The 14700-nt window shown below is 48.0% G+C and overlaps 1 protein-coding gene across 3 annotated transcripts in view; it reads left to right on the top strand.

Moving 5' to 3' along the window:
• Positions 1-14700, top strand: part of PPP4R1 (protein phosphatase 4 regulatory subunit 1) — a 689987-nt gene that overhangs the window by 167300 nt on the left and 507987 nt on the right. For all 3 annotated transcript variants that reach the window (XM_069216574.1, XM_069216564.1, XM_069216553.1), the window contains exon 5: positions 10459-10601. In XM_069216574.1, the coding sequence (XP_069072675.1) occupies positions 10459-10601 (143 nt within the window). The remainder of the gene's footprint in view (positions 1-10458; positions 10602-14700) is intronic.

Genomic DNA, 14700 nt, shown 5'->3' on the forward strand with positions numbered 1-14700 from the left:
ATATGCCCTCACCTGTGGTGTAGTGCACCCTGCCTTAGGGCTGTAAGGCCTGCTAGAGGGTGACTTACCTATGCCACAGGCAGTATTTTGTGGGCATGGCATCCTGAGGGGGATGCTATGTCGACTTTGCCTTTTTCTCCCCACCAACACACACAATCTACAATGGCAGTGTGCATGTGTTGGGTGAGGAGTCCCTAAGGGTGGCACAACATATGCTGCAGCCCTTGGGGACCTTCCCTGGTCACAGTGCCCTTGGTACCACTGGTACCTTTTACAAGGGACTTATCTGTGTGCCGGGTTGTGCCAATTGTGGAAACAATGGTACATTTTAAGTGAAAGAACACTGGTGCTGGGGCCCCACTAGCAGGGTCCCAGCAAACTTCAGTCAAGTCAGCATCAATATCAGGCAAAAAGTGGGGGGTAACTGCAACAGGGAGCCATTTTCCTACACCGTGGCAACACCATCTTTGCCACATTGGCCCTGCCCATGGTTCCAAGAAAGAGGTAATCTGTTCCAAAATGAAACCGAACGTTCCAGTCCGGCAACTACTCGCTCAACATTATGCTTATCATGCACTGCCATAGAGTGAGTAACCCATATACTAGAAACTCTCAACTTCCCAACTGAGTCCTGCTCTAGGTAGATCAGCCTGCAGAACCCCGCCAAGGGACCCCAAGCGGAACAGTAGCGATTTTTTACCTATTTACTTTGAGACCAGAGACCACCCCAAAAACATCCATCCTCCGCAGTAGCATCGGCAGCGAAACACGAAGTTCACATAAATTAACCAATGCATCATCTGCATACAGGGAAACCACATGTTTGGACTGCCCCACCTGGATCCCCCATGGTTCCAGCTCCTCTCGAAGCCAGATCGCTAGTGGCTCTACCACCAGAGCAAAAAGGAGAGGCGAAAGCGGGCATCCATGCCTCGTGCCCCTGCCGATCTCCCAGGCAACCAACAGCTCCCCCCCCTACCCGTACTTGTGCAGTGGGAGCAGTATACAGTAACCGCACCCAAGAGCAGAAACCGGGGCCAAACCCCATGCCCTGCAAGACTTTGAAAAGATAACTGAACTCGACTGTGTCAAAGGTTTTTTCCGAATCCAGGGACACTAGTGCCAATTCAGTCTCCACACCTTAAGTCTCGGGCAAAACATGTGCCAAACGGCGCAAGTTATAGGACGTGCTACGACCAGGAATAAACCCACATTGATCCTCGTGCACTAAACCCTGGATCATCCCGCTAAGCTGAGTGGCTAAAATCTTTCAAAGTATCTTGACATCGCTATTTAACATGGTAAGAGGGCGATACAAGGAGGGGTCACCAGGGTCCCCTCCCGGTTTGAGCATCAAGCACACAATACCCTGACCAGTAATCGCAGTCTCCAGTGCATCCCTTCTCTCTAATTCCAAGTGCAGGAGCATCTACTTAAGAACCCCCCCCCCCCCCCCCCACACACACACCTTCACAGGAAGTACAGCACCAGCCCTTCGACACCCTTTGGAGATGCTCGGCCAACTCCCGCAGAATGTCTGCGTGCTTCGTGAACACTACACCTCTAGTGTTACTAATGTGTAAAATAGGAGGAGCCTCCACCTCTCGTTTCAGAAGCCGCGCCAAACGTTTGCCAGATGTATCTCCCTCAGAATGCAGTAGTTGCCTGTAACCTCGAAGTGTGACCCGGCTCAGGGTATCCCAGCAACTATTAACCTTCTTGTATAGCATAAGTTTCTCCCGTTCAGCCATTCTCGTGTCCGGTAACCGCTGTTGCAAGTCCCCCCAATTTCTCCTCCAGTTCTGTAAGTTCCCACTCCATTTGTCTGCGTACCTATACACAACCCATGTATGACTGCCTTCATAGCCTCCCACTCCAGGCCCCTAAATAGTGTTGTGTTCCAATTCAATTTCCATGTACCTTTTGATGACCTCACCCACCCTTTCTTGACATCCCACATCAGTAAGGAAGTACGCAGGCAAACGCCAACTACGCGATAGACTGGTGGCCACTGCCCCCCACTGTAATTGCATCCACACTGATGCATGATCGGATAAGAACCTACCCATATGTGTAACATCCAGCACCTGCGAGCTGTTGAGACCACCCAACAGAAACCTGTCCAATCAAGTATACGTATTGTGTGTTCTGGAATGACATCAGTATTCCCTGCCCTCGGGGTGCATCTCCCTCCAACTGTCCCATAACCCTAAATGTGTCATCACTTCCGTGAGAGATTTCACCATCAAAGGCTTAGTCCCCAACTTTGGCGGAAGGCGATCCAGTTCACTGTGCAATATACAGTTGTAGTCCCCCGCCCAAAGAAGAGGCCCATCCACACTGTCCCCCAAAATCTCTGGTATTTTGGTATAAAAGGAGTGATCATCAGTGTTAGGTGTGTGGGGCGTGGCCAAGATGGCGACCTGAGCAGCAGCATAATTTGCAGCTCCGCTCCCGGCCAGTTCACCATCCTGCATCTAGACATCCTCCGGCTCCCCGGTGGATCGCTGCGTGCACTGCTGCCCCTGAGGGGGCCCTGGAGTGATACGACTCACTGCGGATGTGGGTGTCGGATGGTTGCGGCGGTGCCTCTGCCGAAACAGAGTGAGGAGGCCATGCGGCCTGCGGCAGGGTCGTGCGCTGTTCCCGGTGTGTGACACCGCTGGGACGTGGGCGCCCTCCCGCTCAGACGCATTGTACGACGGAGGTCGTGAGCTGAGGACCCCGTCGGCAGAGGTGTCGGGTGAGCGGCGGAGACCCGCGATTGGGTGATCGGAGGCCCTGGGGCTGTGGCTCGGCGACACCTTCCAGGCCGCGGCTCAGGTTACTGACGCGGCATGCGCAGCTCCCGCCGCATGTACGGCTGCAGGGGGAGGCGGCGTGCGACGAGGGCCGGCCCGCCGCTCTCATACTTGAGTCTGCTGCTGTGGGCTGGTGCCCGGCGGCTCGCCCTGGCGGACTGAGGCCTGGTGCCGGTGCGCTGGCTACGCGGCCTGCTGGCATGCCTGCCTGGGATTGCCCCGCAGGACCCAATACGGGGCTGAGGCTGGGGGAGCGCCCAGACTGCATCCCTCAGTCTGTGGCGCATTGAATACGAGCTCATCAGAATCACCTGTCCAGCGCTAACTTGGGGTTGAAGTCATCCCCACCAGGGACAGTTTGTTTCATCTCTTAACTGTGTTGGGGTTTGATGAGCTTGGACCACCCTGGATCCTAGTCGCGCTACCGGAGGGGAAGCTGCACAATCCAAGTCAGTAGTGCTCGCGTCACCCATGGGTGGTGTCTTCTGGGTGTTTCATGGTCGACCGGTGCTACGCCTGCCACCTCCCCCTGGATACTTACCACTGGTGCTGGCCTGGTTGGTGTGTGTCTAGTCGGGTGACCCTCTCGGGGGCCTCCCCAAGTCTTAGATGGGCAAGCCAAAGTCTGCCAAGACACCCGGGCGACCATGGAAGTGACGGATACACCGGCCAAGGGGCTGCTTACGACCTCGAAGGCGCTGCGTCAAATGGAAGTCACTCTACATAACCACACTTCACAATTCAAGAGAGTGCTGCAGGCCATACTGGACACCAAAACCACTTTGGAGACGAAGATACATGCCGTAACACTGGATGTTAATCTCCTACAGACCGTTCACCGGGCGCTGGCTGAAAGAGTAACGGAAACGGAGAGAGATGTGGCTGCGCTGACCCCCAGTGTGAAGGCCCTCCAGGAGAAGATGACCCATTTATCCACAGAGGTGGACGAGCTGTGGCGCGGGGCAGTAGATGCGGAGGGGAGATTGTGGCAGAATAACATACGACTGGTGGGATTTCCGGAGAGAGCCGAGGGCCCGAGCGCTGAATTGTTCTTGGAATAATGGTTAACAGACCCTTTTTTTTTTTTTTTTTTTACAGGACAGAGTGCCGAATTTCTTCTCAGTGCAACGTGCGCATAGGGTCCTGGGCAGACCCCCGCCACCGCGAGCTCATCCCCGACCATTGATAGCCCACCTACTCAATTATCATGACGGAGACCTATTGCTGCAGCTGTTTCGCAAGGAAGGCCCACAGAAGTTCGAGAACGCATCAGTCACTGCCTACCCAGACTTCACTGCCAAAGTCCAAAAGAAGCATAGTTCCTTCTACCCAGTGAAACAACGCCTTTGTGAACATAATATTAAATACGCCCTTCTTTTTCCCGTGAAATTACGAGTCCAGGATGGCCCTAAAGCACACATCTTTTCCTCCCCGGAGGACGCATGGACCGGGCTCCACGCAAAGGGTTTCGCCCAGTCCACGCAGCTGGAGGACACAGGGGAGAAATGGTCGTCTCCCAGGGGAAAACGCAGGTGCCGGACTCGCTCGGGGGCTAAACGCACCCTGGCACAGTCGGTGGAGGAGCGCTCCCGCCTGCTGCACGAGACCACACAGTTTGTGTCTAACCCCTTCTCAGCACTGAGTGACCTTGCTGACACTGAGGCTGATCAAGAAGACCATTCCGAGTCTGGGGACTCGCCCCGGGGCCCCCTGCTCACCCCGGCTGTGCAGATGAAATATTACCCAAACACTCCACACACCGATAGGAACCCTGCTGTGGTGGTGTCCTATGCATTCTCTTCAAGACTGGACATGGGGTGCCTCACTGATCCAGTGAATATCCAGGGCCGGGTCCGGGGCCTGTCTCTGGGGCCCTCCAGCTGGGTCAGGAGGTGGCGGGGCTAACACTGTTCTTCGAATGGCCGGGGGCACAGCTCTCGCAACCTGATCTCCAGCCCCACGCCCTATTCCGTATGGACCAGTTCTCTCCCATGCCTGCTCGCAGTCTCTGTTTAGTTTTTGCATGTTTTTGCAGTGATTTATGTTGATGTTTTGTTGCCCATCTTACATGGGGCTTTCCTTTTATATCCTCATGGGTTCGATCTGTTCTTGCCACGCACTCTATCTAGAGGGGGAGGCGTGGGGCACGCTGGTGGCTCTGGGATGCGACAGCGCCCACCATGAGACCAGGGGTGGGGCTTGCTCGGAAGGTGGTGGGTCAGAGTCCTTGAGCCTCCCTACTGCCTTATTATACGGTAATGGTTACACAGGCACATATTCCACGTTGTAATGTGGTCACATGGAACGTAAGGGGCATGGCTACTCCGCGAAGGCGACAGCGCATACATGCATATCTGAGGCGACACCTGGTACAGATCGCTATGCTGCAGGAGACGCACTTATCGGCAGCCACGCTAGAGAAAACACGCACTAGCTGGAAGGGTCAATTAGTTGGCACTACCTCCTCATCCTTTGCTTGGGGCGTTTGCCCCGGGGGTACCCTATGTGATCGCCCACACGCAAATAGACCCTGATGGTCGCTATGTGGTGGCAGAGGGCTGTCTAGATGGAACACCATTGGCTCTTGTAACGCTTTATACACCCATTTCCAATCAAAAAAGTTTTTTACATACAGCCGGGTTATTTTGGGATCCTACTGGGGAGAGCATCTGGGGGGGCGACTTCAACTGTGCCTTGGACATCCACTCCGACCGATCCTTCCCCCCTCTGCCGTCTGCCCCGAGAAGATTGATCTCGCATGAGTTCGAGGCCTGGAGAGTGAACAGCGGCTTGTGCGATGTTTGGTGCTTGGGGCATCCGGCGGAGCGTGAATATTCCTTTTACTCCCCGGTTCGTGACCTACACACCAGGATAGATTTGATCCTTGCCCCTCCCGCAGAGGAGAGATATAGAAAAGGCGTTCGACACACTGAGTTGGGACTTCCTTTTTAAATTGCTCGACGCAATGGGCTTTGGTGAGGGATACATAGCATGGACTAGGACATTATATTCTGGTCCATCGGCCCGAGTCAAGATGGAGGTAAGTTATCTCAGAATCCTTCCCCATGCACAGAGGTAACAGGCAGGGGTGTCCGCTGTCTCCCTTGCTGTTCGCCATAGCTATGGAGCCATTGGCCGCCAGACTTAGGACGCATGCGCAACAATGGAGCATACCGGAGCTACACACACACCACACTATCTCCTTGTATGCAGATGATGCCTTAGTTTACTTACGTGATCACACGGAGTCTGTGCAAAGGGTGCTGGAAACACTGCATACCTATGCCGAGGTTTCTGGCTTGCGGGTAAATTGGTCTAAATCCTGTATTTTCCCTCTGACTCCTGTCCCACCTTAACTCCAATTGAAACTACCAGAATATCACTTGCCGTGGTGTCACACCACCTTTAAGTACCAGGGCATACAGGTATATCACTCCATAGAAGACCTCAGTGAAGGTAATATAGGCAGAGTACTTCGCTCAATACGGGTCTCACTGCCCTTTTGGGGGGCTCTCCCCTTGTCTCCCATAGGCAGAGTGGCCATTGCTAAAATGCTCATCCTACCTCGACTCCTATACTACTTTGCAGCACTCCTGGTTGTCCTACCATGCTCGTTCTTTAAGACCCTATAGGGTACAGTGACAGATTTTGTATAGGGAAAGGACAGACGCCGGGTGGCCTCGACCTCAACAAAATACCCACAGATTGAGGGGGGAGGTTTGGGTATGCCCAATTTCGAAATGTACTATGCAGCCGCCCAGCTACAATGGCCAGCTGCTTGGCTAGGTGAATGCTACACAGCAGAAAAAGCAGTGCTAATGGATACGCTAGCACCGTTGCCAGTGGTGGCTTGGTTGTCAGATAGGTCCTGCCCCACACCACGTGGTAACGTCATATTGGACGCTGCCAAGACATGCTGGCTGCGAAATGTTCACAGTGGGAGATCCAGTGCACCATATTCCCCTCTGTTTCCTCTGACACATCTACCCAAAGCCAAGGCCCTGCTGGTACACAACAACATGGCCCCGTGGAGGGAAGCAGGCCTTGATAACGTTGTTGATTTTTACTCAGATAATACACTACTGACATTTGGCGAGCTGATGGTGAACACGAAGATACATGCTGGTGCCTTTTTGTCATATTGCACAATACGACACTTACTCCGTATCACATGGGGTACTGGCGATGAGGAACCCCCGACGTCACAGATCCTCACGTTAATCCTCTCCGTGGGTGGCACCAGGGGAGCGATATCACGGTTATACTCCGTATTATCGTCAGGAGCTCAGCCAGATTAGAGCATGCGAGATCACGCTGGGATGTAATGCTCCCTGCGCCCCTGTCGCAGGCGGCCCGGACAGCGGCGCTTTCCTCTGTCAAGTATGTTTCTCGGAACGCCAGACTCTGTTCTAGCACAGGGAGGGTCTGAAATCTGGGATGCCTTTATTGTACGCATAGAGGCTAAGGATGATAAATGCCCACCTTAAACCTCCTGCAGACATCGTTACCCTAGTTGTGCACATACTCCTCCTACTTCTGGGACCTCCGAGCCCGGTTGTCGTAATTTTCTCGTCTCCACAGGGGCGTTTCGCTCTGCAGATACAGCATACATTGGAGGGTGGAGTGCTGGTGCTGTTTTCCCCTCTTCCACCTCGTCCTCTCATGGAGTAGCTCACACTGCTCTTAAGTTATTATTGTTCATCGCCACTCGACAAACATAATAGGCTGCTATAGCATGCTCGAGCGTTCTGGGTTGTCCTCCCCCCTAGGGATCAGAGTCTAGCGCTCCCCCCTGCATAATGCAATGTATTGCTTTTTCTTGTTATGTGGCATAGTTAACTGTTGATGCTTCAGTTATATTTCTGTTGTTTGATATAAAGCATGTCTCTACGACTGTGTATTTGGAATGCTATCTCAGGTGTGCTTTACCCTGAGTGTCTATATCAAAGTAATAAAGAGATTAAAAAAAAAAGAAATCAGTGTTAGGCGCATAAGTATTGACGATGATGATAGGTGAGCCATCCAACGTACCTTCAACCAAAACATATCGACCCTCGACAATATGAACCTGACTTCTAAGTTATCAGAATAGTCGCTGGGAAGAATTTTCTGATCACACCATTTAGTCATTGATTCTTCTTTCTGATGAATACTTCTAAACGCAGATCCACCTTTGGAAAATTCCCAGGCATCAGACTGACCCATTTTTTTTTATTTTTATATTTTAAGTAGGACTTCCACGCACCAGTAGTTGGCGCTGTTGACTTCACACCGCCCCAGGAGTAACTGAATTGAGCCACATATAAGCACCACCCCACATAACTTGTCCCTATGGGGCTTGAGTTCTGGTCATGACTCTGAGTCGCACGTTAAGTGTGCTCTTATGTACGTGAAGGAAATCAGTGAGTGGGAGGTGAAACTCTACGTGGGAGAGCATAAGAGGAGGTTGTGTTTGAAACGGCACGGGGTCAGCAAATAAGCAGGATAATGGAATAAGTCTTCTTGAGATACGTAAATAATAGAAATCGTGAAGGGTTATTAAATAAATAAAGTTTATTACTGAAGGCAAAATTATGGTTTGTCTCAGTCAGTCAAAATGCATAATAAATCATTGAAGGGAAATTGCATATGGATCAGTGAAATGATGCAGCAAGAAAGCCTCGCATAAAGTCAGAACATATTCTAAGTTCGAAGCACAAGACAGACTGACAAGGGTCAGCTCTCAAAGACTCAAGTCAAACTATACTGGCTCACCTCCAAATTAGGGGCCCTTTTATAGGAATCTACACAGCAAAATTCCAGCACTCAGCATAAAATGAATAATATCTTTCACAGATCAACCAGTCAGTTATATGCAAGACTTTTGAACTAAATAAAATAATAATGAGCTCCTTCCTGGCCTAATGTCATCAAATGCAAAAGGTACAAAGCTAGTTACGCTCAAAACAACGACAGCTCACAGAATGAATGAAAACAATCAGCTAAACCCCCACTTGGCCTGCATTTCTTCTGTATTACATTTTCATTAACCTCTAAGACATAAAGCAATATTTTGTTTCTGCGTTGGTAAAACTTATTTTTTATTGCTAACACCAACGAACATGTTTAATCATCTGACCTCCGATAGTTCACCACATTATGAATCCTGCTACAAAATTGTGGCAAATGCCTCATTCAATACTCATTAATAAACTATTATATTTATTAACAAAATAAATTAAATTATTATGCAAGATTGTGACAAATGACTATTTCAATACGCCCCTCAAATGTGGAACAATACACGCAATTTTATACTTCATCAAATAAAGTAAAGCAATAACCTGCTTGCCCCTCACAACACTCATATAAATATTCATACCTTCAGACTCGTACTCAACCTCACATTAAACTAAAGTGATCTTTTGAGTAGAACCTACCCAGAGGTGACAACTATTAACACTTTTAGCATCCTGAGGTTGTATGCTGTCTCAAAGGCCTCCTCGTCCACTAAATTCCTAAACTCGGAGTGCAGATTGACCTTGAGCTGCAGATATTAATTACTTTTTTTGTCCTTTCTATCAGATGATGCTCTCTTTACCGCCATCCTCGGCATGCCCAATTGTCTGAGTGTAGGCCACGGCGCCTCATGCCAATGTGACTATCTCTCTCTACTATATTTCTGAAAACTGGGCATACCCCTTCTCACAAATCAAAAACTCACCTTGTGTAGCCATTCATGGTAATTTGACAATATCGAGTGCCTTATAACCTATGTACTCATCTCACAATCCGTTTAAAAGAGCTCACGTCTCCTATTATTTTAATCTACCCCAAAGCAACTGGAACAAATGCATGGAATAGTTTTCTGATAGAATAATACCATTAACTATCGAGAATAACTACTAACCTTGGGTTATGCAGTAGCGTGCTGTGTGTCTAAACCTCTTCAATGCCTTGGCAGGGGAAGTAAGTGCTATATAAATGTAACAATACGTTGCAGTAAAAATAAATGTATTCTATACCCTCAAATAACTGAAATGATGTAGTGCAGTGACAGAGCTGCAAGCACGATTTAAGAATACTTCAGTTAATGAGGTCGTGGATAATTTTGTCTGTCATAGAGCATAGATTACTTGGGTGAAAAGTGTATATCTGGGTGGTGTTCTGTAGGTACTAGAGCAAGGCCAATTGGCAGTGTATCTACTTTTGGACCTTGAAGCTGTGTTTGTTACTCTGGACCATTAGGCTTTGTTGGCTAATCTATTATATAAAGTTCAAGTCTCGCCATATGCTCTGCAACGATTGCTTTTGAGTTGGGAGAAATCACGGGGCCAAAATAGAGATTAAATCTGTCCTTTTTATCATGCCTGCCTTAAATTCCTACGAGCTACCCTTACAGTTTGTTGTGTTTAATGCGCATTCCATTGCAGGAACTTAGTGTCCTGTTTATGCTTTGTGGATTTCTTCTGGATAAGAAACTTTACATTTGCTAAAATCGGGCCATTTACAGACTAGGGTGATTCTTCCAGAATTTGAAGGTTTTTGCAGAGTTTGTGAAATTAGTTATTTCTTCAGCGCTAGACGTGTATACCATATACGTTAAATACATATTGCCAAGTTCACAGAGAATATTGCAGTACTATTTACGTTGATGTTTTTCTATCTTATTTAACAGAGCCAACTGTGCGTGCAGAACTCATGGAACAGGTGCCTCATCTGGCAATGTTTTGTCATGAAAACAGGCCTTCAATTCCACATGCGTTCTCCAAATACCTCTTGCCCATTGTAGTGAGATACCTCGCAGACCAGAATAACCAGGTGTGTATATAGCTTGGCAAATGCTGAAAAATCACAAAAGATAAAATGTATTTTCTTCTTTTGCTGCCCAGCAAACATTTTTAGTTTTTTTTTTAAATCTTCCAATGATTGTCCTTTTTCATTGCTTTCAGCTGCTTTTCCCTTTGCTTACAAAGGGAGAATGAGCTTAAGTGTAGCTGGTTTACCATTGTGTAAAATAGAATTCTTATTGATGATGCAGATTAATTTTAGCTGGTAACGCCTTAAAACAATCTTCATTTTGAACAATGTCCATGTATTAATGTAGCAATTGATTTTTTGGTAGCTGGAGGTACGCATACTTGAAACGTCTTTTGTCCAGGTCGAAATTCAATGTAGAGCACATTCTTGCTGAAGGCATTCATATGGAGTTATTCAGCTGTGTGAGTGGAGGCTTGGGTGAAGTTCAAACCACCCTTAAACACAATTTTCCCCGTTTGGAGTTTTTACGTGTTGATGGGGAGTAAAACAGGCTTATATTTCGCTTATATGCTGGGCTGTCTATACTTACTGACTGTGAGAAGTGTGTCCACTTCACTTCCAGAATCCATTTCTAGAAGACATGGCAACTAGACTTACAAGTTACTTCTATGTAGTTTTGCCAAAGTAGGCCTAGAAACAAAGGGGCAGTAGATGTTGAGCGAGTTTCAGGTTGGATAGAACTGTATTATGCAGATTAGATAAAAGCCTATGCCCATCCCGATTTGAGTAAAATGAACACAGGTGGGGTTGTATTAATGGTTTTTGGACAGGAGATTTTCTGGCTATGGTGATACGTTGCTGTATCAGTCTGTTTATATAAAAAATCAGATACCTTGATCTGCGTCTCATAGGACAGAGCATTTTTTTTATTAACAAAATCTTTTATCTTATCTATCTTTCCCTTCCTGCAGCTCACTCTGTAGCCCGCTACCTTGTTCTGTCACTCCTACCTCATTGTGTGCCCAAGCCCTGGCTGTCCAGCCCCCATTATGCCCTCCCTACCCCCAAGATCCCCAGTTTGTTGTGTTCCCCTCTCCCTGATGGATGTTTCCCCTCCTCGCCTCCTGTGTTTTTTTTTGTGTCACACCACCATGTTTTTTCTCCCACATCCACTTGCTAGTTTGGTTTGTCTCCCTGAACCCCCTACCACCCCCACAACTCTTGGTGTATAAATAGCTTATTGTTGACCCCCTGAAACTCTCCCTTCTCTGTTTTAGTAGGTTTCTTAGCTTTTCAACCCCCTTTTCAAACCCCTTTCTGGTTGTCTCATGTGCTCTGCCTTATATGTCGTCACTGTGTATGAGGTGCCCTTTTTTAAATAGGTTGTATGCTTTTTGCGGTTTGCATCCCTAACATTCTGTCAAATACACTTATGGAAATAACATTTTCGGGAGAACATTAAAAGACCGAGAAGGAAAATTTCTTGCAGATAGTGAGCGTTTTAGTGAAGCCCCTGCTCCTGTGCTACTTTAGGATTCCACCTTCCTGAAAGTCAAAGGACAGACCTCCACCTTAGTGCTTTCTAGATCACTAAAGATCCACAACCGAGAAAGTTTCAAGAAAATAGAAACATGAAAAAGTGTTCCTATCCTTAAAGATGAGTGCTTACAGCTCAGTGTCAGTACGCACACTACGCGGGAACAACGGCCAAGCTCCAGAGGAAACTTCAGCGCATTCAGAACACCTCCGCATGCCTCATCCTTAACCTCCCTCGCCACGAACACATCGCAGCCCACCTCAGAGACTTTCTCTGGCTCCTCGTCAACAAAAGGCTCATCTTCAAATTCCTGATCCACGCTCACAAGGCTTTCCATGACACTGGCCCTGCCTACCTCAACGAGCGTCTCAACGTCCATGTCCCCACCCGCCAGCTCTGCTCCGCCAACCTTGCCCTCTCCAACGTCCCCGCATCCACCGTACCACTACTGGCGGCAGATCCTTCTCCCAACTCGCTGCCAAAACCTGGAACTCCCTCCCCGTCAACCTATATCTGACCCAGGACCTCCTGACCTCCAGGAAGCGTCTCAAGACCTGGCTATTCGAGTAGTAGCACCCCCCCCCAGCGCCTTGAAAACCCTATCGGGTGAGTAGCGTGCTTAACAAATGATTGATTGATTGATTGATTGTTTGATGTTTTAAGACATTGGACACCAATGTGTGCGACCCTGAAGAAGCTGACATTAAGCCACGTACTTTCACAAGGAGTGCTGTGAACCACCTTGAAGTGTAGGTATATTTCACTAAGGGCATCAACATTGTTAGGCTTCAGCTACTTCTCAAGTGTAGTACTGCTTCCCTGGACACTCAGGAAGCAAATGGCAGCGGAAGATCTTAAGGGCCCCCACCTTTAAAAGGTGCATCCTATCGAAAAACACCACCATGCTGTACAAACTTCCTGCTAGAGATCTCCTGCAGTCCTTAAGCCTTCTAAGGGGTACCTATGGCCTCACAGAGCACCTCATACACTGAGCGGAGAGAGAAGGCAAGCACCTCTGAATTATCATGAATATTACAATTCGCTAGTGGATGACATCACACTTTTCAGGACATTATGAAAAGAGTAGCCTTGAATTTCAACTCCCACCTCATTAATTCTATTCCACCAGAACAAGATTTTTTTCTCAAGGTGAATTCTCTTTGGAAACTGCTCTAAGAGAGAAGTAACCGGCTTCTACATTATCCGGTATTTATAATGAAAACAAATGTAGATGCAGTGATGTAGAAGAGTTGTATCACTGGGAAATGTATATTCTTTTTAATGGCTTGAAGTTCTAGCCTTTGTCAGTAAGTCATGTGCTTCAGTTCTAGAAAAACTCACCCTTCGGCCCCTGGGTGATCGCAGGGAGAACTTTATTCCTCTCTTAAAGCAGCCACAGGCAAATTAATCTCCCATCTCTTGATTGCAGACAAGATTTCCCTGGCCCAAGATATTTCTCCACCAGAGGCGAATGGGGGTGTAAAATTTAGAGCATTTGTGCTATCCAGAAACTCTCATCCATTACACACGATAAGCAGTCTAATTTTTTATGCCGTCTGTAAAGTGTTTAAAACTTATATTAGAAGAGATCGTGCCAACAACTCGCTTATCTTCTGTCCACCAGAACTTATACCACGGCAGGCCTTCACACACTGTCCTCATCTGCCTCGGAAGTTTCAAACAGTGAATGATTTGACTATATTGAACTGTGCCTAATTAAGGTTTATATCAACGGCACATAAAGTGCTGCAACTATCAGTTTGTAGAACGATGTTGCTATACGAGTATCTGTAATTCGCATTGTTTTTCACTGGTGTTATCTATGTACCTTTCATGCAGACATTTACAAATGGGGTTATGATCATTGTTTATCCTAGGAAAGTCAAGGGCGTCTGCAGGTTTTTTTGGAGCATACCAGATCACTTTGAAGGAAGCACAAAAGTAAAGCCTCAATATCCTCATGTCCCTACACTCCAGGAACCTTATTATTCAAAGGACCTCCGGAGGGGGTGGGGCAACAGTTGTGTCTGCTTTCTGTCCTCCCCCTAACCACCACCAGGGGCATTTTTGTATTACAGAAGCGGCTGCAGATGCTTGTGCAGCATTTATGTAATACAGATTTTGTCATAGAACCATGTGGTGTCTGATGATTCGCATGGGTCGTTCCCATATTTACATAAGGGTGTAGCCCAATGCAAATTATAAGCCACTTTGCCTCTGCTGCTTTGCCATTTTTCAGATGTGGACACAGAGGCAAAAGAGCTGTCAGGAGGCGCATTGACTCTGAGCCGCAAAGGAGTGACACACAGCCAGTGCAGCCCCGGAGGCTGCTCTCCAAAGAGGGGGGAAAACGCAGTGCCAGAACACTCCTCTGGCATCCCTCTGCAGGCTCTTGTAGTCATTTTCAGCACTCACCAGCAGAGGGCTATCTGTCCCCCTTTCAAAGGCAGACCTGTTGCAGAGTACTAGGTTCTCATGTTGTCTGTAAAGCTGCTCCTACCATCTGTCTCTTCCGCTGTTGTTAGTGTTGCTCCTCTACCTGTCATAACAAAAAAAAGTGGTATGACTGCTTCTCCCCTACACTCTCCAGTGTCCATTTTGACGAACACCCACTTTCAGTGT

This window comes from Pleurodeles waltl, chromosome 2_1 (assembly GCF_031143425.1).
Source record: "Pleurodeles waltl isolate 20211129_DDA chromosome 2_1, aPleWal1.hap1.20221129, whole genome shotgun sequence".
Lineage (NCBI taxonomy): Eukaryota > Metazoa > Chordata > Amphibia > Caudata > Salamandridae > Pleurodeles > Pleurodeles waltl.